This window comes from Tympanuchus pallidicinctus, unplaced genomic scaffold, assembly GCF_026119805.1.
Source record: "Tympanuchus pallidicinctus isolate F22 unplaced genomic scaffold, pur_lepc_1.0 scaffold1, whole genome shotgun sequence".
Taxonomy (NCBI): Eukaryota; Metazoa; Chordata; class Aves; order Galliformes; family Phasianidae; genus Tympanuchus; species Tympanuchus pallidicinctus.
In genome coordinates, this window is record NW_026294618.1 from 37966623 (window position 1) to 37989580 (window position 22958).

Genomic DNA, 22958 nt, shown 5'->3' on the forward strand with positions numbered 1-22958 from the left:
AAAGCAAGCAGCCAAAATGATCATAGTCTGGGGTGAAAGTTCAGAGCAAAGCCCATCAAAAACCCAAAGTCTTTGTAGTTGTCTCTAAACATCTGTTTTTCTGCTTCTAGAGATGGTTGAAATCTTTGAAATTTTGATATTTTAGCAATATTTCACTTTTAAAAGGATTCATTTTTAATTAACATTCACATTATAATCATGGATCAAAAAAGCACTCTTCATGGAGTTCTAGTTCATTTTTAATAACTGTTATTTTTAGCTTAGTTACTCCATTGTTTTTTTTGTTTGTTTTTCTGTTGCTACTGTATGCCCCTCTTCTAAATGCATCTGGATGATGTGCTGCGTGATATGGTTTAGTGCTAGTGGTGGCAATGGTGATGAGGAGACGGTTGGACTGGATGATCTTATGGGTCGTTTCCAACTTTGTGATTCTATGATTCTATGATTCTATGAATGTCCTTTCAGTTATCTAGTAAAGAGTACCCATGGCTTCACTTCCTTCTGGAAGTGTTTTGGGGAGGTGTAGAAGAGGACATGGCGTACACATGGTGAATTCTGATCAGCAGTGTTTAAAGTATAAACAGAAACCTTTGATCCTATTGATCATGCTGAACTTTTTTTTTTTTTTTTTTCCTTTTTTAATTCAGTGTTGCTTCCATGGTTTTTTTTTTTCAGTTTTCTTCTCATATGTGGACTACTACCTACTAATCCTCTCTATACTGTTTCCCTCCTGATATCAGTTCTTATTATCATGTAATAAACATAGTGATCAGTACAGCTGCCAGTCATGGGAAAAAGAGAGGCTATTTTCACTGCAAAATTTAAGGACAGGGTTGTAGAAAAGCTTTATTTTACTGAGACAAAATATGTTACAGACATTTTTTTCTGAACTGCAGAATCTCATAAAATTGTTTTATGGTTGGAGGTAGCAGAAGAATTCTGTAGCAACTAAAATACTGGAGTAGGTTCTAGGTTCTACTTTTTGTACCTTTTACGTCACAGAAAATTTCTTAAATCATTTTTCTGCTTCCCTTTTTTCTCTGTGAGATGAAAATTTGTTTTGATTTATTGCTGTGAGCATAAAATTGTTCAGTTATTTTTGGGTGGTCAGATATCACAGGAGCACAGAGCTATCTGAACAAGTAATAGTATTCCAGATGAAATTTTTATCATTCACATCCTTACAATCAGATTATAAATTCATGAGTACCCTTGTACTTTCCTGCAGCTGCAACAAGTATGTTAAGATGCACAGCTGAAAAATGTTTGAAATCACATGAAGGCAGTGCAAGTGGTCCTATACTTCCTAGCACAATGATCAGGGTAATTTTGGTACTATACCCACCAGCCAGAAGCTTGTATTTGCTGAAGATCTTGTAAGAACTGTCTAGCTCTTATTTATTGTCTCCATTTCATAAACATCTTTTCACAAGATCAAATCCTCCAGGAGTCTGTCTTTTTTTTGCCTAAGTTGAGCACCTTAAAGCTTACAAGGTTGGTTTTCTAGCCAATAATATTTTCATATCCTTAAAGTATGGACTTCAGAACTGGGAACAACATTTGAGCAGTAACCTTAAAATTGCTTTGTGAGCCAGCAAGAGTGTTTCTTCCTTTTATTGGACAGTACTCAGTGTGTGTTTTATGACATGAGTGTTTTTTTTTGCCACAACACATTGCTGGGGACTCATGCTGCGATTTTGACAGTTTTTTAGTTTTCTCTTGATGGCCTGTAAGTGCGGTTCCAAATGGAGCTCATTGTATTTTCTGTATCAGCTATGTTACAGCTTCTAAGAGATGTTTTTTGTTTGTTTGTGTTTTTAAAGTGATAATTTTGCCAGGAAATGAAGGCAATGTTTGTATTCTATCATTCTCATAATTTGTGACCCCTCTGCTTTTGTGGAGCATTCTGCAAATTCTACGAGCAAAATTTACCACTATTTCAATTAAATTTTTAATGGTGTTGAACCAAGTCTCAATTCTTTGAGGACTTCACTGAGAAGAGTTACACTGCTTGATAACTTAGTTTGAGGTTGACATTAAACAAATCTTTCATCCAAGATAGTGCTACTAGATGGATGTAATACAATAAAAAAAAATGAAAATCTTATCTAGATATCCAGGAGAACTTTTGTTTTCCATTGGTGCTATTCATACAATGATCTATGATTGATAACAAAAACTGTTCTCCAATATTTACTTGGTAGGTCTTACTAATTTTTTATTTTGTATTTTTTTGCCTGTATTTGCAAATAGATTCCTAAACTAATTCCCTCCATCACATGACCCTAGGTTGACTAATGTGCGTATAGTTTCTCTATTTTTTCCAAACTTTTTTTTTTTGTGTTTATGCAGGATTGAAGGTCTCCAACAGTAGTCCCTTTAATATTCTTTACTTTGGTCCATGGTAGTGGTATCAAATAATCTAATTTCTATTCATATCTGGCTTAGTTACAGATAGAAAATAGTGTTGAAACAGCAGCAGCGTGTATAGGGTAGATTTCTGTGGGCACAAATTTGAAAATAATCTGCCCTTTCTGTGTTGCTTTATACAACCTCGTCATCAAATTTTAGAAATGACTGAGTTTTTGTCATAAATTCGTTGTGTACTTCACCTTTTTCCATGCTTACATTATCATATTTTATTCTGTTTTATTGATGCTTCTGCATCTTCATATGACTCACTACAAGCGGGTCATTTAGTGACCACACACAAACCTTTGTCAGCAGTATTTGAGCTCTCATGAAATATTCTGAAGTCCAACTTTCATAATTCTTGTAACTTTACCCTGTTTAATTTTTAGCAATATTTTTTGTGTACTTGGGAAAAGCAAATTCTTTTACGGTTTGCAAAAGAGAAGGTCTCCTACTGATACTCCTTTCATACAAGTGAGAAGCTAGTAGACAGCAGTGGTGATGTGATTCTTATGCTGAATTTAGGAACTGCTAATTTTGTATTTGTGTCTATCAAAATAACACTTAGTGTTGGGTTATCCTGCACTGGATTCAGTCCTGCTGTTGTTAAGAGTATCATACAGAGCCTTAAAATTCTGATAAAGTTGTGATGCTTTGTGAGTTGTTTAGCAAATACTTCTGAGATTGCATTTATCTGTGCTAATTAATCAGTCATTCCATGTTTTAGACAGTTTGTTTCATTCTCTGGTGAGATTAGATGCCTACCTCGTTCCTGGATCTTTGTCATTAGATGAGCTTATTAGCTTTGTAATCCTTAAGCATTTGGTGATAGGCTGCTATCTGGGATTCTGAAGCAGATACAGACTTCTAACTGAAATGGTCCCTTGCTGGGTTTATTATAAAGCAAACATGAAATGTTCAAGAAATATAAGATGACTCTGAAACAGAATTGTTTGAATTATATAATACAGTTCTTCCACATGAACACCTTGCTTGTTCTTGTTTGTATCTAGAATGTTAATATAAACATACGATAATTATTTTATGCTGCTTTTATGTCTCCTGTCTCCTACTGCAGCATTATGAATGTTGACTTCCTTTTTTTTAGTTAGTGAATACCCTGATAGTAACAATCTTCATCGTTATTTCTTTGCATTGGAATAGGAGGAGGTTTTAGCTGTGTAGTTCAAGTAAGTCAGTGGTGAGGAAATCCAGCCATTTATTTTTCCAGATGCCATGGAGGAAGTCTGTGGAAGTTTTTTGGTCACAGCAACTGTTTCCATTCTGAATATTTTTAATATAGAAAAAAAACCCAATGTATTTTCCTGTCAGTCTCATTCTTAATAATGCGCAATAAACTTTTTGGAGTACTTTCATAGATTCATTTTGAGGTTGGAAACCTTCAGCTTTAGAGCATAATATTTTGGCAAAACAGTATATTATTTGGAAAAAGATGTCCTTAGAAAAGGGAGCTCTCAGGCACCTCAATACATCTATTAACAGATCTAACACTAGTGCTGATGTTATTTTTCTCAGTGATAACAGATATGGGGATAAACAGCGTACTGTGTATTAGCAGCACTTTCAATAGCATTTTCACTATATTTTCATATTTAATGTTGATTTGATGCTTATTTTATGTTTCAGAATTTTAAGGGCATTTCCTTGCCTACTTTTGTTAAGAGTTAAGAAAATTTTTGAAATTATTTTTCTTTTATTAAGTAACTGGTATGTACCAGGACAATTATGAGATTCATTACTCCCATATAAAATCAAATTAAAGTGAAAGCAATTGGAAAATCATTTTTGAGCATCATTAGTAGAACGTGCTGCATTTCAGTGGTTCATATTCAATTCCCATGTCCTATCATTTCTGTCCTTCCTGACAGACAGAAGGGCTTTTACTGTTTCTCACTTGAGGAACAAGTTTACAGAGAATTTTGTTTTCATGTTTTAAATCACAGGATGACTTTGAGCTACTGAAGTGACACCATCAACAAAAAAGGCAGTTTGAACCTAGGATGCAGGATAATTTATGAAGCCAAGGAAGTATTAAAGCTAGTGCACAATGTGATGCCACTGCTTGATGCTGAAACATCACAGGAAGTACTGAAGTATTTTGCTGCCCAAGCAGCAGAATAAATGAAGTCAGACTGTGAGAGAAGTATAGAAAGGGGCAGCTAGGATGGTCAGTAAAGTCTGTTGTACATGAGGAGATTAAAAAAATCTGACCTTTTCAGCATAGCAAATGGAGGCTGAGAAAGAGTATGGTTAGCCAAGGGAATAAATACCTGGACAAAGAGAGAGCTGTTAAAATCATCTTTTAGTTTGACACAGAAATAAATGTGTATAAACTCTCTGAGTAAATTAAGCTGGAAATGAGAAGACAGAAGGCTCAGCTGATTTTGGGACTGGTAATAGTACTTGGAAGCAAGAATGGAGTTAATTTTAAGCTGGATTTTTCTTAATTTGTCAAGTATAGTAGGGGTACTGGCTTCCACTTCTGTATTCTCTTGAAAGTTGCTAAATTCTCTAAGAGAACTGAAAGCAATGGTATTGCACCATTTTTTTTTCTCTATCCTTTTGATGGTAAATATATTTTGTAACTGCTACTGCTGTGAACTTTAGGTCTCTGAAGAACAAAACTTGTTCTTCATTTTGATAATATTAGCAACAAAAAAGGCAGAACAGAACATTAGCATACAAGATTGCTGTCAGTTGATGAATTAGCCAAGTAGTTTTCAGCTTTATCTTTCGTTACAGTGAAACTCTTCTCTCTGAAGAGTTAGCAAAAATATGAAGTAATGGAATGCTTTTGAGGATGATGTATTAATTTATCCTGTGACTTCTGACAGAATAAAGAATGCATGATTATGCTGTTCCTCATAACATTTGTAGAGGTCATGTTCCCAAAATTGGCAAAAACTATAAATGTTGATAAATCTGCAGAAATTTTTTATTTGGCTCTTTGCATTTTGTGGAGCAATTTCTTCACAACATTTTTCCCTGTGGAGAAGAAGCTGGGGGTCTTGACAGATGAAAAACTTAATACGAGCCAGCAGTGTGCCCTTGCGGCTTGGAAGGCAGATGGTATCCTGGGTTCCATCAGAAGACGGGTGGCCAGAAGGGATGGGGAAGTGATTGTCCCCCTCTACTCTGCTCTTGAGAAGCCTCATCTGGAGTACTGCATCCAAGTACTTTTGTCCCAGTACGAAAAAAGACAGGGAGCTGTTGGAGAGGGTCCAGAGGAGGGCTATGAAGATGATCAGGGGAGTGGAGCACCTCCCTTATGAAGACAGACTGAGGGAGCTGGGCTTGTTCAGCCTGGTTGACCTCATTGCAGCATTTCAATACCTAAAGGGAGCCTACAGAAGGGAGAGGAATCAACTCTTTGAGAGGGCTGATAACTGCATGACAAGGGGAAGTGGTTTTAAGTTGAGGGAGGGGAGATTTAGGTTGGATGTCAGGGGGAAATTCTTTACAGAGAGAGTGGTGAGGTGCTGGAACAGGCTGCCCAGAGAGGTTGTGGATGCCCCGTCCTTGGAGGTGTGCAAGGGCAAATTGGATGGGGCCCTGGGCAGCCTGGTTTAGCATTAAATGTAGAGGTTGGTGGCCCTGCATGTGGCAGGGGGTTGGAGATTCATGATCTTCGAGGTCCCTTCCAGCCCTGGCCATTTGTGATTCTGTGATTTTCTGAAACGGTATAAATGAGGCAGGTGATGGATTAGGTGATCTCTGTGTGCTAGTTCATCCCTATGCTTTTATTTGTTGAATAGCAGTTGTTATAATTATTTTGCCAAAAAACCTCTCTGGGAAGTGAAAATTTTCATCTGGGGAGTTTTTGTGCCAGGTACATAAAGAATTTGAACAGCAGCATCAGTTTAGCAGTGCAAAGCAGCTATTGAAAACACTGCATGACTTTACCTGCAGTTGTTCCAGTGAATAACCATGAACCTTTAACTGAGTAGTGTTAATATTTCGTTATTATATTTCTTTCCATGATATACATAAACTTGTATGTAATATATAAAAAGAATGTAAATGAGGGTCACTCAATACCCTCAAATATTCAATTGAATTGCTGTTTGAAAAGACTTGTACTATTTAATCACTTAAATTAATCCCCTTGGGATTCTAGAAAGTGTTGACTTGTTTGTTTTACTTTGAGTATCTGGGTATTACATGTTTCGTGTTCTTGTTCAAAGCCTACTGAAGTCTCATCACATGGGCATTGTGAGCTTTTGTTTGTGCTTGTGAAGGTTTCAAGCCTCTTCCCTGCCCTAGAAGAGGGTGATCACTGGCACCAGCAAGATAACAAGTGAAAGGTAACCAGATGTAGGGAAATACAAAGTGAAAAGGGGAATGAGTGCTCACAGGGAAGAGGGAAAATAATAGGCTTGAGGGCTTGAGTTGGTTTATTAGTGCTGCTCTTGTACGTAGCCCCAGACCTACTTTTTGAAATAAAAGGAGCAAAACAGTTTTTCATGCTTTTAAGCAGGGAGAACAAACAAAAGCAAGAATTAAATGAAGTGCTAAGAAAGCAATGACATTCCAGAAAATTGAATTTTATAAAATTAATCTATCATAAACTCATCTTTTACTGTGCCTATAAATGTATCTATACACTGCATTCATCTTGTAGTAAATGCAAACACCATTTTTCACACTGTGAAATTCTCACCCAGCTGTTCCACTGTGACTGGACTTCATCCCAAATGTCTTTCATGGTTCATCTGGATAGCCTTGGTGCTTAGTAGAGTGAAATTTCAATGCAGATCTAAAATGCAGTTTTTGAGGGATTTGTGCATATGCTTACTATGAAATATGTATTTCTGTTGCTGTTACCTATGTGCCTTATCTGTCAGGTCATAGGTGAGCGAGTGAGATTTTGTGGAACTAGAGCTGTTGCTGATATAAGAAAAAAAGAGAGAGAACCACTGGAAATGGATTTCTTTTCTAGTAAAACTGAGTTGATCTCTTTTGTTGTCCTCTAAGTGAATTTTTTGTCATGACATTTTTTAGTTTTCTTAATATTCTGGATCTAGTTAGAGTCTGCCTTTGCTATTATTTGTGCCAGGGTTCTGTCCAGTCAATGCAGTTGGTTTAATACAGCAGAAAACCTGAAGGACTTAGGATCAGGATCCTGTTGTACTAAATTCTGCTTGAGAGTAAGCAATCCCTGCCCCATAAACCTCACAGTTCCTTATTGTTGTTGTTGTTGTGAAGTGACTGAACCCCTTTTAGGAAAATGGGGAAATAGTGTCTCAGTGCAACTCTTCCATTATAGCAGCAGGGCTAGACAGTTAGTACTTTGATTTATAACAGTGCTGTAATCTAAATAGGAAGCAGGTGGAGTTACAACTGAGTATGATACTTGGGATATTAATGGCTTGGCTTGGCAGTGGAATTTCTAAAGCTGTATATACTTTTTCTGTCTTAATTATGCATTCATTAAAAGCTTTTATACCCAACAGAATAAAGTAAATATTTTTTGATCTCTGTAGTGTGCTCCCAGACTGTAGATTTGCACAGCAGGGTCTTGATAATCTGAATAAATTGTATTTCCCCAAGGAGTTTATCTTTCAAATAAGGTCATAAAGAAATGCATTCTTTCCCTTTAGTTCTCCTTGTGTTTTTTTTCTGCTATTTATAACACAGAGTACATGAACAGAGGTATATTGTACTCTACTGTGTACTTGGTTATGATTAACTCTAATTTATCAATCTGTTACTTGCATCCTTTTCTGTGGCTTGTGCAATGCAATTATTCTTTAAAGTAAAAATGAATAAGGATGGATTTGGAAGTAATTTAAATACAATGTTTATATTCTTGTTTGACAATTTATCACTTCTCTATACCAAAATAAACCTCTGAATTAACACACGGATGATGTCACATCATTTATTTTGTTTATTTAATGTTGTCTTTCAAGTTACGTTTTTTGGAAAAGTGATTTTCTTTTACAAATGCTTTAAATGTCAGCTGATTGTTAAGTTGGTTTGACATCTAAAAGCTGAAACAGAAGACTAGTAAAGTAGAACAGCAGAGTCTCTTATTTGTGGCATGGCAAAGAAGGAAGGTAGAGTGAGTAGATTGCATAGAATCAAAGGTAGTTTCTCATTGTAGAAGATGCTGATAAAAAATTTGGTCAATTTATTGCAGAATCACAGAATCATAGTAGTTATAAGGGACCTCTGGAGAGAATCTAATCCAATCTATCTGCTAAAGCAGGTTCCCTGGAATAGGTTACGTGAGTTTTGAATGTCTCTGGAGAAGGAGACTCCACATCCTCTCTGGGCAGCTTATTTCCATGCTAAGTAACCCTCAAAATAAAGAAAAATTTTCCTCATGTTTGTATGGAACTTTTTGTGTTCCAGTTTGTTCCTGTTGCCCCTTGTTCTATTGCTCAGAGTCACTGGAAAGAGCCTGGCCCATCCACTTGATGCCCACCCAAAGGATATTTATGCACATTAATAAAATCCCCTCTATTTCTCTTCTCCAAGCTCAACTGTCCCAGGTCTCTCAGCCCTTCCTCCAGGACCTTAATCATCTTTGTGGCCCTCCACTGGGCTCTCTCTAGAAGTTTCCTGTCTTTTTTTGGTATGGAGTAGCCCAGAACTGGACACAGTCGTCCAGGCCTCATCAGGGCAGAGTAGAGGAAGAGGTGTACCTCCCTTGACCTGCTGGCCGTATTCTTTATAATGCATCACAGCATACAGTTGGCTTTTGCCTGATTTCTTACTCTTAGGAATTCATCAATCTTGAATTTGGAAGGAGTGATGCTTGAATGTCAACCAGTTCTCTTGGGCCCTCTTACTTGCCAAAGACCTAACCCATGGGGCACCTCCAAGTAGGTCCTTGAAGAGGTCAGAGTTGGTTCTCCTGAAATCCAGGGCTGCAGTCCTACTTATTGCCTCATTTCTTCTACAATCCCAAACTCTGCTATCTCATGGTCACTGGCTGCCCCCAACCTTCGCATTCCTAGCCCACTTGTTCCTTCCTTGTAAGAACAAGGTCCAGCAACACACTTCTCCCTGTTGGCTCCACTATCACATGTGCTAGAAAATTATCTTTTTTTTGAAGTCCCCCATGAGAACCAGTGACTGTGATCATGAGGATGCTTTCAAGTGTCTGTAGAAGACTTCATCAACTTTCTCCTCCTGATCAGGCAACCTGCTGTAAATACCCACAACTATGTCATTCATGTTAACCTTAATTCTCACTCATAAGCTCTCCGTTCATTCCTCATCATTCTTTAGGCAGAGCTACACACTTTCCAGTTGTTCTCTCATATAAAGAGAATTCCACTGGCTTGCTTTGGTGGTCTGTGTTTCTTAGTATGTAGCAATCCATTATAGCATTCCAGCCATGAACTGTCCTACCATGTCTCCATGATTGCAGTGAGATCTTGGCTGCAATCACACACAGATCTCTAATTCTTTGTGTTTATTCAGGATATTCAGTTTCCCCAGTGGGATGTTTGAGGATTCCACAAAGCTATACATAGACTGGAAGTGACTGGCCTTCTGGCTTATGTCATGGAAGGCAGTGAAGGAACGTCTGTCATTGATCTGGTTGTCATGGCTTATTCCCCAGTTGGTTGCAATGGTGAGAACATTACCATTTTGGATCCAGTCCCCCAAGTCCTTCAGTTTAAAACCTGTCTCATTTAGTTACCCTGGCTGCTACCAAAAATTGCCCTTTTATGGACAGGGAGGAATGGGATCCACCTAACAGGTTACAGTCATCACAGAAAGTTACACATAAAAACCAAAACCCTTCCACCAGCACTTGCCATACAGACAAGAGTTGATATGTGTTATGTCTGTTTCTGGATCCCCTCTTTCCTCGAACTGGTTGAATTAGTTTGACTTCATTCTGAGATTTTAGAACCATTTCAACTGTTAGCTTAAGGTGTTGTGTTTTTTTTATCTTATGCATATTTTCTTGTCTGAATGTTTCATCAGTTCATCAGTGTAAAATATGTTACATTAGAGGAGATTGCTATCTTTCCCTTATTCTTTTCAACTCTTTGTGACAGTTTTGCTTGTGTTTCTATGTCATCCTTTGCTTCAAAAAAATAAGTGGCTTACATTTAAAAGTTTTTATAAACCAGATGCAAAGCTACAATGCCCTTTTCTTGTGTTCTTTTTTTTTTTTTTTCTTTAAGCACATATACAATGATACAGTTCCAGAAGAAAGATTTAGAAAGATTTGCACAACTTTAGCACAATATAATAAAATGTATGGAAACCAGAAACAGACGTAACTCTTACTTATAACCAGGAGTAAATTTTCTATTTAGTAACCTGTTTCATTTTTCATTTATTTAACACATTTTTCATTCAGTTAAGAGTTTAGCTTGAAAACGTGTTCATCAGAAGCTAGTCAGCCTAAGTTAAGTGATTGCTTTGATGGTTCCTTTTTTTTTTAAAAAAAAAAAAAAAAGCCAGAAGATAAGCTGTATTTTTTTTGCAACTAACTTGCATAGTGCATTTTAGTCTGATATGCTTGAAAGTCTTACCAGACATCAAGAGCTTGGTTATCTGATCTATAGGATACATCTTGCAGTCTCAGCATGACTTTTTCTCCCTTCTGATATAATCACAGAGACAGCAGTATACAGTACTGTATAATTTTGATTGGAAAATTGGTATGTTTATCTAATAATTTTCATTTGTAAAAGCTAATGCACTGCTGCTTATTCTGTGAAATATAAGCCCATGGATCAATTCAAACTTTATGAAAAACACACAAATATGTGTTTTTGATTACAGGCCAAGACCAGCTTTGACAAAATGTACTTGCAATATTCATCAAGCAGTAAACCATGAGTCCAGCAGGTCACTAACACATTATGTTAGACAAAGCATCAAAAATCTGCCAGCCAACCAATAAAAATAAGTAAACAAATAAAACCCATAATAAATAAATAATATTATAAACAAAGGTCTGACGAGAGTTTGTTTTTTATCCAGAGTTCAAGCTCTCTGCTGTATGACAGCTTTCATCAAGAACTTCAGTTGGTGTCATTTTGAGGGAGTGGAGGAGCCTGAGGGATCATCAGAAATACCAAGACAAAAAATTCAGGTGTAACGGTGTTTTCCAGATTTCACTGAAAATGTGAAGACTTTTTTAGGGAAAAATTGTGTTTGTGTGCCACATTAGACTGTAATAATAAGAAAATATTCTGTTATCTCCAGTACTGCCCTCTTCTGAAGACCGTTTTTAAACCATCTGTCCTTCTCCATTGAGTTGGGATGTTATTCCTCAGATCCTAATTCCTGATTATGTATTTATTTTTATCCTCACCAGAAATAGCTGTTGACAAAAGATCTCAATGTAATACATCAAGTTGTTCTAAATTTCTTTCAGAATGTTTGACATTCATTCAATCAAGGGGCTTTTTGAGCAAATATTCTTCCTAACCAGCGTGGTTGCCGTCTGTTAAATGCTGGGAGATGTACTTTTATTATGCTGTGTGATGTTGGTGCCACCGCTGCATGACGCTGTGAGGAACCATCTGTGATCTGCAGATATTAAATCATGGAGGAAGCACATTGACCAGATAGTTTTCATATAAAATTCCTTCCTTTCTCTTTGTTTTTCTGCAGCTATGGGAGATTTATCCTTGCCTCCTCTATGTTAACGTGAAGAGCAGGTGACATTATGGAGCTGTGCAGAATTTCAGTCTTTGGGGCTGATGGCTGTTAGTGCTTATTCTGGCAATTTAAACACCTTCTGTTTGTTCTTTCAAGAAAAGGAAGAGAAGCTTCTATCCAACAGTTTAAGTAGATAATGAATGGGATTTGTCTTTAATCTACATCCTTGCCAGTGAAGCTGGGTGTTCAGGTTGGGAGGTAATGCAGCAAATAGGCACCTCTGAAGGAATTTGAGTCAGTTTTCTCCAGCACTGACTCCTCCAAGCAGGTGAAAAAAATTCTTTCTTCACTCTCCATTGCATATGCATAAACAGCTCCACAGTCATTGGGACAGCCACCCAATTCACACGTTCGAGATGTAGCCCATAAAACCTTCCAAAAAAACCCTCTTCGCACTTTCCCATCTTCCCTGTTGCTCTGCTCGATCTGCCAGCCGTGCAGCTCATTTGACATTTACAAGATTTCTTGTCAGTTTCATTTGGTTCTGCCATCCCATCCAGCAGAGCAGCGAAAGTGAAATTGCCTGAATTCAGTCTGTTTCTCTTCCCTGCTCTAGTCCCAGTGTTAACGAACCCGTGGAGTGGAACTGACAACAGTTCTTGTCACTTTCACACCTGGAGCTGGTCAAGGAGAAGGCTGCTGAGAGGGAGCAATGCAGGAAATTGGAAGGTGAAAACTGAGGCTGTGAAGGGGAGAAGAAGAGACATGTGAGCATACAGGAAGAACAGAGAGACTGGATAAACAAGCTTTTTTTACCAAGTGGCCTAAGTGCTTTTCTCCAGCCTGGGTGAATTCTGAAGAGCCTGTGGTCTAGAGCAGCTGACACTAATTTACAGGGGGTGCCAAGACAGAAATATTAGTCTATAAATGTAAATTACCTGGTACGAGGATGAAGAAAACATCTTGCCCAGTCTGTAGCTTTTGTCTCTGCAGGCTTGCTGCTGTGAGAAGGAAGGGGTCAAAGAACAGGAGGCCAAGATCCACTATAGGTTGCTGTCATTGGTTTGAAAAAGAAAGGACTATTTGTTCACTAAAGATAAGCTTATGCATAATAAAACATAGCTCACCATCTCAAATATTGTGAGGTTTCATGGAGCTAAAATTTGTACTGCTCAGGTGCTCTAGATCAATCCGAATGGTAAATAATGAGCAAACAATTGCTTTGTAGCAAACTTCTGCAGTTAGAAATACACTACTTAACTCCTATGATCTTTTGTTATAAACCATGCCGGAGTATTATTATATATATATGAATCTGTATTTCTTATAGATGCTGTATGCATATGTAACTGTTGCAGTTGTAATATAAATGACTGGTATCGTATATATTTGCATATGCCCTGGTAACATATGCACATATGTTTTGAATGAAGCTATGTTAATTGTATTACCTTCTTTTCCTCAGCTTCCAAAAGAACAGCCTTTATTTGAGACCTTGGGGTTTTTCTTTCTTTCTTTCTTTTTTTTTTCTTTTTTTTTCTTCTGAGATGTATTTTGTTTGCTTCACCCATCTAGGAATTAAATAGTTTTAATTACTTGGACCTGTATAAGCTTGCGGACCTCTTCAACCTCACTTTGTTGGAGAATGCAGTGGTTGACTTCTTAATAAAACATCTCTCTGAGCTATTGAAGAGTCATCCTGAAGAAGTTCTGGCACTCCCATACTGTCTCCTTCGAGAGGTTTTTAAAAGTGATAGACTCACTTCACTCAGTGAAGAACAAATCTGGCAGGTAAGAAGACTGGTGAACGAGCAGAATGTGTGATACTCTCTTAAACTATTGCAATGCATTGTTGTTTTGGATCCCTGAAGCAATCTCAAGTGAGAAGAAATGTTGAGGAAAAAGCTGCGAATAACAACTGCAGGAAATTTTAAAATTGATTTTAAAAAATGTATTGCATGAATGCAATTAGTTTGTTTGAAAGAAAACTTTATTTTATTGGTTAACTTGTGTTATTTGGATGTGGCCAGAGATTTTCTTCCAGATTCACCTTCGACTGGTGGGAAGAGATGGCTGATGCATCTGACACAATTGTCATCATCTCTGGTAGGGCTAGTGCCACAAGGCTGGTAGCAAATCTGCTGCTGCAGTCTGTCCCGTTTGCTTCAGACAAGCTTAGCTGCATTACTTCAGCTAGAGCTTGAAATCCTTTACTGCAACTGACTTTGCCTGAAGGAAACTGGACTGCTCTACTCAAAGACGAGTGGAGGCTTTGGTGGAAGCTTTGTAGCAAGATGGCAAACATTTCCTTTAAATTAAGTTGGATCCAGAAAAGCACCAGGTTGCCAACCATAGAATATTAACAATATTAAAACATTGTCTTGCAACCCCTAGTATGAAGGGAAAAAACATCTATCGCGTAAAGAGAAATACAAAAACTAAACCTAAACATGTCCCTGGAAACATTCCTATGAGATGTCTGTAAAAATTGCAGCTTGTGATGTAGTGGAAGTTAATCTCTACAACATTTGTTACCCAAACACTTCTTCTGTTTTCTTTTTGCTGTCTTATAGACGGGAAGTATTTCTGGGTATTTTAAGGTAGAATATAATTTGCTTGAAAGAAATCTGTGCTTTCTTTTAGGAAGCTGGTTATCTTGGTCCATCGGAGAAGACTGAGAGTCTTTCTCCTGATTTGTATTTCAATCTCTCTTATTCATCTACTTATCTTTTGGATTATTTAACTATACAATTTCATGAATATGCCATTGTTTTCTCAAAGTGTAAAATGTGTGTTCACTTTGTAGGGCAATTCACCTTCCACGGATGAATAGTTTCATGCAGGAAGAAAGTATTCTTACAAAATGAAAGTGTATCGTTAAGCTCTTCAAACCACAAAGACGGTGTGCAGGTGCACCTTAATCCTTCAGGCTGATAACTGACACAGCATTTTCCAAAACTTTGAGGCTAGCTTATGGAGTATTCAAGAAGATATTTTCTGCAGATAGTAATATAGAGCTAGAGTGTTTCTTGTGAAGATCTCTGGAGGATGTCTGTACAACAGAAACTGCAGCAAACTGTGATGGTTTTGTTGTTGTTGTTGTTGTTTTATTTTGTTTTGTTTTTAAGCAGTATACTCTGGAGTCCTAGCCCATATTCTGTTTCTCATAAAGGGTTTTGATGTACAAGTTTGTATAGGAGGCATGTCTGATTGACTGATTTGCTTTGTTTTTCTGCAGATTCACTTAAATCTCCCAGCTATATGCTTGTAGATACTTTTGCTAGAAAAGTAGCTGCAGAAAACCATTCAGGTATTATTTAATGCCAGCTCTGTAATGAACAAGCATGTGCAGGGTTGTGTCCAGGTACACTGTGCAACCTGCTGAAACAGTTCTGGAATTTGGGTTTTTAAATCTTGTGTCATTATCCTATCCTGCAGGAAGAACTCAGAAATGGCTTTCTTAATTGTGTACACTCCAGTCAATGGGCACTCTGTGAGGAAAAGCTTATGTTTCTGTCGCAGGACCATAATGAGGAGAGATACTCATAGGTAATACGCTGCTTTCTGAGTGATAACAAACTCCACACTGTCCATTTAAGTGTTATCATAATTGCCTCTCTAAAGGTTACTAATGCTGTTATGAAGAATTTTTCAAACTAGTTTTCTGCTGTAGGCAAAATGTGTGCATCTTTTAATTCAGTCTGTACACCCGGGAATAAATATGTATTTACAAATATTCCAGGTCTCTAGAATGAATTAAAAGACATACATACATATTTACCAATTTAGGCATTCAGAAGGCAATAAGAAACTGGTTTTGCTTTATCTTAGTAAATACGTAATTCTCTCATAGTCAACCCAATAGAAGAAAATCAAATCAGACCGACTGTATTGCCTCAAGTGTAGTTAAGTTCATCATTTTTGCTAAGGTTATAGTGGTAATGCAATATACCATGGAAGAATCTAATATTCAGCCCAGGGTGAAGATTGGGTATGCCAGAGGATTAGTGTCAGGGTGCTTTATAGAAGTGAAACTTGATGGACAGGTTGGAGACAGATCTACAGAATCTCATTAAATTGCTGAATTGTTCATTACTGAGCACTCTCACTGTAATAAAGTGCTCATTGACTTTGACAAATCCCCATCCCACGTCTTAAGGAAGAACAGCAAAGCAAGAGGTGTTGGGGAAGCTAGAGGAAATTGGCACAAAGTAGGACAGATAATATAAAAGCTGATGGGGGATGCTGCCATTTGATTTGCCTGTCTTACCTGTAACTAGTGGTGCTTCCTCTGCATACATGCACACACGTATTATGGCAAAATAAACTCACAATGTCCCTAAGGCACCTTTACTAGGAGGGCTCCAAGGAAGCCCTAAGCATAAATTCAAGCTTCCCTCAGCAAACCTCTGGAAAAGATGTCGCTGTCTGGAGAGCAGAGTTATTTTTGGTAATTTAAATTCCAAATGTCCACTGGGCAATTAAATCCTGCTGCACATAAAGATTAAGGCAGTTATTTTAACGCATCAAAATACACAGAATGATGTCTGAATGCGATATACACTGAAGTGATTGCATCTCACACCTGTCACATCTGGGATTTTTGTTAGACTGCCAATTATGATTTGCCCAATTTCAGTCAATACTGTAAAATACAAGCTTGAACAAACCACGCTTGAAAAAATCAAACAGTAATATTAATGTCAATATGTTAGGATGTGGATTAGTGTAGTATGACTTGGTGATTCCTGTAGAATCTTTCAGGAGGAAAAAGGTGACTTGTAAACCTGGTTAAAGTGGACAAATGACACAGTTCACTTCTCTTATTACCTCTCAAAATCTTAAGAAACTCTTCGGTAGGCATCTTAAAATAGAGGAGAAAATAGACAGGAGATGCAATTATTTGCTTCTTAAAGCAAGTAAGTGGAAAGAAAATCCAGCAGAAACCCCCCGAAGGCTAAGAGATGGGAGAGAAACTTGCGAGCCTTAATGTAATGATTGTTTTAATGAGGCTAAGCTTGTAATGATTATTAGGTGACACAGAATTTTTTTTTTCATATTGATTTCCACATTTTACCAATGTGTGAGATTAAGAAATATTATCTGTGATTTGTCAGCTGCATTAAGGTATGAGTATGGCTGAATAAAAATAAAGGACGAAAATCAAAGAAGAATCCTCAAGATGTTGGAGGACAAAAAGCAAATTCTTTGCTATTTTTTCTATTCATCACGAGCTGCCCAGCATGTTTTATTCACAAGAATAATCATGATGAGGACATAAATGTCTAGTTTATCATGGAGTGAAAAGTGAATCCTTTCATAATTGGCCAGTACTAGACTGGCTCTACTTTAAGGAAGCTGATGAATTCTTTCTCTTGATAATTGAGAAGGTAACCGACATTGCACAAAAGAAAGCATTCTCAGAGATATCTGTCAAGAGAGAGCTTCTTGCTGACAACATAGGAAGTAGAAACCAAGCCAAAATTTTAAGTAATAAACTCACATTACATTTAGTTGTAACACAGGTGTGCCTTATCATATTTGTGATTAAAAACTTTGATGTCATGAGGCTAAACTGACCTATTTTTAACTGTGTTTTCTTGCACTTCATCTCCATTTGGAATCTGCTTGTGACAATTGTGGACAGCTAAGTGTGTTCTCCAACAGAAATCCCATTATGCGATGCTGTTAGAAATATTGCTGCATGCACATGGTAGCAGGCTGTTACAATGGAGCAATGCTCTGCCAGAGACAGACTCTCTGACATCTCCTGTGCATCTCCAGTGATGCCTACATCTTCCTGTGTTGGACAGAAGTGTCTAGAAGTGGGTTGTCATGTTCCACATACAGACTTGCCATTCCATCAGTGCAGTACTTCAGCCTTTTGTGCTATTGATCATTTGATTCTGATCAGTTTTTAGTATGGAGAGAGCAAAATTCATGTTTCTCAGGGGTACATGTATATTGTGACAAAATGTGGACTAAGTGCTTTGGTAAATGTGAACTTAAGTTTTACTGCAAAATAAGTAACAATATAAAATAGTAAGTGAAAGAGAACATTTCAATAATCAAAATTGTGTTTAAACTGTGTATTAGCCCTTCAATGTTCAAAAAATAAGCTTAAGTGCTCTCTTGGGCAATAAGTAAAATAATGTCTGGTGGTCTAATGCTCATCCCTCGTGAGTATTTAGCTTAAGTGGGAAACCACAACATTTAAATGTGTCTGTCAGCCTCTCATTACAAGGGGCATAGGAGAGAAAAAAGGAGTCTGACGCACGTCAAGGCCGAGGTGATTTGGTAAAACTACGTGAGAAAATTAGCATTTTCTTGTGCATATTTTGCTGTATTTTCATCTCCTTTTCATGAGCAGTCTATGTAAGAGTTCCAAAGAGCCACTCGTGAATCACTGTGTCCACTGTACTGGTTCTGTGATGCTTGTGCTACGTATCATTGCTAGCTGCAAGCAAGATTACATTACTCTCAAACAGAAATAGTGTGAAAACAGAATCTGTGGTAGGATTTAGATTTCACCGATACAGAGAGCAAATCAGCAGTTGTAGGACAGAAGCTTCAAGGAGATCTGTGTTCTCAGGGGCTGGAGACTGGGCAGGGCATGTGCCTGCTGCAGAGGATTGAGGCAGTGGATTTAGGCAGCTGGATATCACACCATGCTCTGTCAATGTGCTCAGGTCATATGCATTCCTCATGATATTCCTTGTAGAAACATCACAGAATGGTTTAGATTTTGGAAGGGGCCTTAAAGAATTTCTGCATCGTTCATAATATATTTACATTTTGACTTACAGTGAAAATGAATGCTACCTCTTTTGTACTGTCCCCTTAATTTAGGAAGCACCTTTCTCCCTTGGTCTTCATTAGTTTAAATCTAGTGTCCTCCTAGTCTTAGCCTTTCTGTAAAGTTTCGTGCGCTTTATGTATGGCTTTGGTCTGAACTTTATAAAGTTTCTGCATGTCATTTCTTGAGTAGTGGCTCATTTTATTTTAGTTTTTACCAACAATGGCAGTATCAAAAGGGGTTTTCTATATTAAAAATAAGTTTCTGTTAGGAGCAATTGTGTGTTCTCCTAGTTTTCTTTTTGTTACATGCCAGTACCTATCAGAAAACTTGATTATTTTGCTGCCACTGCTGTGAGCAATAGTGGAATTACTGGAGGGCATTACTTTTGCCTCGGTGTCCTACAGCAACATTGCCTCACCTTATTTATCAGAGATTAACTTCAGAAAAGTATTTAGGAAGGCTGCTGTGCCCACAGCTATTGAATTTAGGTCACTTCTTCAGCTAAGCAAGGGATGTCTGTTTTGATTTAGAAAGCCAAAAAGAGGACATCAAGGTGTGCACACAGCAAGACAGCTTCCGTGATACTGCTTTCTGCATTTGAATTAATCTCTTGTAGTGGCTTCTGCATTGACTGCTTGGCTCTTTGGCATCTGAAGAATAGCTGTAAAATTGTATAATATACAAATATATGTTTACGTGATAGAAAACTGCTTTTGCCATATTGTGGGGAAAGCAGGACACGGTTGGAATTATGCATTGCGTTCATTTTTAAGCTAAAGAGCAGCATAAAAAAAGTCTAAAAACCACAGATAACAACAATCAAATGAGACAGTCTGGTGTTACAATCTTAGTTAACGTCTTCCATTCAGATACAAATATCAGTAATCTCTAGACTTTTAGCATCCCTGAAAAACTGTTTAGTGCAGTTTCTGATGGGTTTAAGCTTGTTGAAAATGATTGAAAATTAGAAACTCTTTTGAGAATCTGCAGAGAATCTGTATTTCATTCAGTTTTCTTTTGAGAGCTACCATTGCCTCTATTTGTAATTTGGAACCAAAGAAGACAGAGAAAGAAAATTAAGCTTCAGGTTAGCTAAAACCTGTACACACCTTGAGGTACACATTTCAGCAGCTGCTGTTGTTTCAGCTTGCTTCAGAAAAGATTTAATTTTTAGTAATAAACTTGTTTTTTTTTTAATCTTGCAGGAGGGAAATTCTGACATTCCCAATTCACTAAATACATCTGAGATCTTAAAGCCATTTTTGCAAGTACGTTTAAGTGTTTAAATTACTTTTAAAAGTAAATGATATTGTTAGGACTATTAGTTGATTTTGAAAAACTAACATTTAAAAGTAATGAGTCCTGCATTAATCTGAATGTGGGATTAAAACAAAAATTAAAACTAAAACAAAATCAACGAAACTGATATATTTAAGATGTTATTTGACTGAAAGGGAAATTACTCTGTTCCCAAAGAAGCTGAGTGAGCTTTTGCTAGCATGCTTGCTCTTTGTTTTTGTAATTCAGAAAGTAACGTAGGAAGAAATCCCTAACTTAAAAATCAGCTGAAAGAAATACCTTCATAGAAGCATACACTTATGCTAATGTAAGTTCTTCATGGAATTTAAAGAAAGCAGAATTAAATTGTCTGCTGATGAGAAAAGGCTTAAATGTCCTGGAAATTACTGTTAGTGGCTCCATCCGTATAGCAAGGTTCCAGCAATGCTTCAGAGTTGAAGTACCAAGTTTGTTAATGCTTAACCTGGCCTTCAGCAGCTGGTGTTTGATAGTTGCAGGAATTAAGTGGATAGGAGAAAGAAGAGGAAATTCAGGCAGACCCAGAAAGGGAAACTGATGCAGTCAGAGAGCTGAGGTCATTAAAATGGTAAAGAACAACAAAACAAAAATAAAGTTATTCTTGTAGCTAAGATGCTGGTGGTATCACTGGTGTAAAACAAAACAACAGCCTGGTGATTTCACTTGGAAAAATTGACCTCGGTTATTTAATGGTAACATGACATGTTGAGAGTGTGCATAAGTATAAACCAAGTAAGAAGAGTATGTACTTTGATGTGCATTTTTGGGTGTGACCTAAGGTATTAGTGACATACAAGTCCTGTATAGCTGTTGTCAAGATTATTATAGAAAATGATACATTTTTATGTGATTTGTTGGATTTGCCTATTAAATCCATAGAAAATTATACTCTAACAATAGGGAAGAAAGGAATAGGAATGTTTTTATATTCAAGAACCACTTAGACTAATTTTCACAGAACTATGCTGCATATTTTATAGAATTTTGTCTATTTTGTACCTATTTCATTCTCTGACAATTTTTACTGATGAAAGCTTGTAGATTCCTGTCTCCATAGAGAGCCAGTATAATTTTAAAATAGATTTCAAGGGAAAAAAGAGAGGAATAGCAATAAAAACAACACGTATCGTATTGTGAAAGATTGTCATTTCCAGTTAAAATTATATACCAGCACCTACTTTTAATGCTAAATGTGGCTGTGTAAACTTTTAGCTCATTTGATGTCAGCCTGAATGCTTCCTCTAAAAATTAAAAAATCATCATCATAATAAATATATATATATGAGGAGGAAATATATATATATATGAGCAATTCTAGATTTTGAAATGATGACTGCTGGGTCAGTGTGGGGGTTTTCTGCCTCCGTGTCCCTTGCATGCTGTTCTTACCCTGTTGGAGAAATGAGAAGATTATTTAAGTTGGCATAATGCTATGATAAACTTTAACCTCTTTAAACTAAATATCAAATCACAGTTGAGACCCTAGTTAGATAGCTCTCTTTATGAAGAGATAAGCCGTTTATTGCAACTTGAAAAAGAAATAAACAACAATAACAGAAAACAACTGGCTGTGGATAAGGGTTGTTTGTGTTCTTTAATGCTCTGTATGGCAGGACCTACTCGAAAGGAAGAAGCAAGAGCCAGACATGAATTTTTGGGTTTGGTTTCATTGCTTTGCTCAGGTTAGACTGTCACCCTCCACTTCTTTCTGATGATCTTGTTGAAAACAAAAGTGACTTTGATTGCAGCAGTGAGTATAGCTTTTCCAGTGTGATCATTCCCAGCTCATTTCTTTGTTTGTGCGCTTCCAGGTGTGATAGCTATTGCAGGGCACAAGTTGTCAGTAGATGAGGTACTTGTGAAGACTATTGCAATAGGGGCTGCACACTAGCTCATGTAGGATTTAAACAAAGCTGTACATATGGAGAGGTAGGGACCGCACTGGGCTTTGCTCATGCCATCCATCATAGCAGAAAAATGAGTTAGGGGCAAGAAGTGCATCTGTAGATTTGCATTTGTAGAGGAGCTCCAATTGACTACTCAGGAAACTGCTTCATGGTTTGAGGGCTTGATTGTACAGGAATGCCATTCTCTAGAAGTACAACACAAAATAGTTTGGCCTGTGCTGCTCCAGGAAGGTTAAGAACGTAGTGTTTTATAGTCAGTATGGAGATAGGCTTTTCAGCTACAAAAATGTGTTAAATACTTTTGTCATATGATCCATTCTGTCCATCAGTATGGACGTTTCAGATACCTACATATCAGCAGGCTGCATTCTTTAGCATGGAGCACAAAGTCTTCATGGGACTTTGGTAGTGGAGATGAGACTCAGTTGTGGACGGGGTGAAGGGACGGAAAATTTTGATTGTGTCAACTGTTGCCGTCTTCTGTCATTTCACTTAATTTTTCTCTCTCTGAGTTCCCATGTCTAGAAAATGATTGAAATGTACACTTCTCTCAGAGAAACTCAAGTTTTAGTGCTTATAAATTGCTTTGAGATACTTGGAAGGAAAGTGCTATATAATTTTGAAGTTCATATTCCCCAGAAGGTGTAAAATGGCAAACTTCCATGAGCTGTGATAATTTACAACAGCTGAGAGTTTACCTTCTGTCCCTACCTTCCTTCACTTTGTGCTTGAGTAGATGAAAAGTTTAGTTTTTCTGTTTTAGCAACTCATTGCTTTAATATAATATGATGTATTACCATATATAATGTTATGTATTAATGAAGTTCAGTTTTCCTCTTACGAAGCTGATTTTTTTTTATCATAGTAATTTTATTGCAAGTCTAAAAAGCTGAAATATTTTTATTGAGGTTAATCAATAT

The 22958-nt window shown here is 37.2% G+C and overlaps 1 protein-coding gene across 6 annotated transcripts in view; it reads left to right on the forward strand.

Annotated features, from left to right (window-relative positions):
• Positions 1–22958, forward strand: part of KLHL32 (kelch like family member 32) — a 119639-nt gene that overhangs the window by 67808 nt on the left and 28873 nt on the right. For 3 of the 6 annotated variants that reach the window (XM_052687059.1, XM_052687125.1, XM_052687209.1), the window contains one exon: positions 13591–13806. The exons of the other annotated variants lie outside the window; for them this stretch is intronic. In XM_052687059.1, coding sequence (XP_052543019.1) covers positions 13591–13806 — 216 coding nt within the window. The remainder of the gene's footprint in view (positions 1–13590; positions 13807–22958) is intronic. 6 annotated transcript variants of the gene reach the window in all.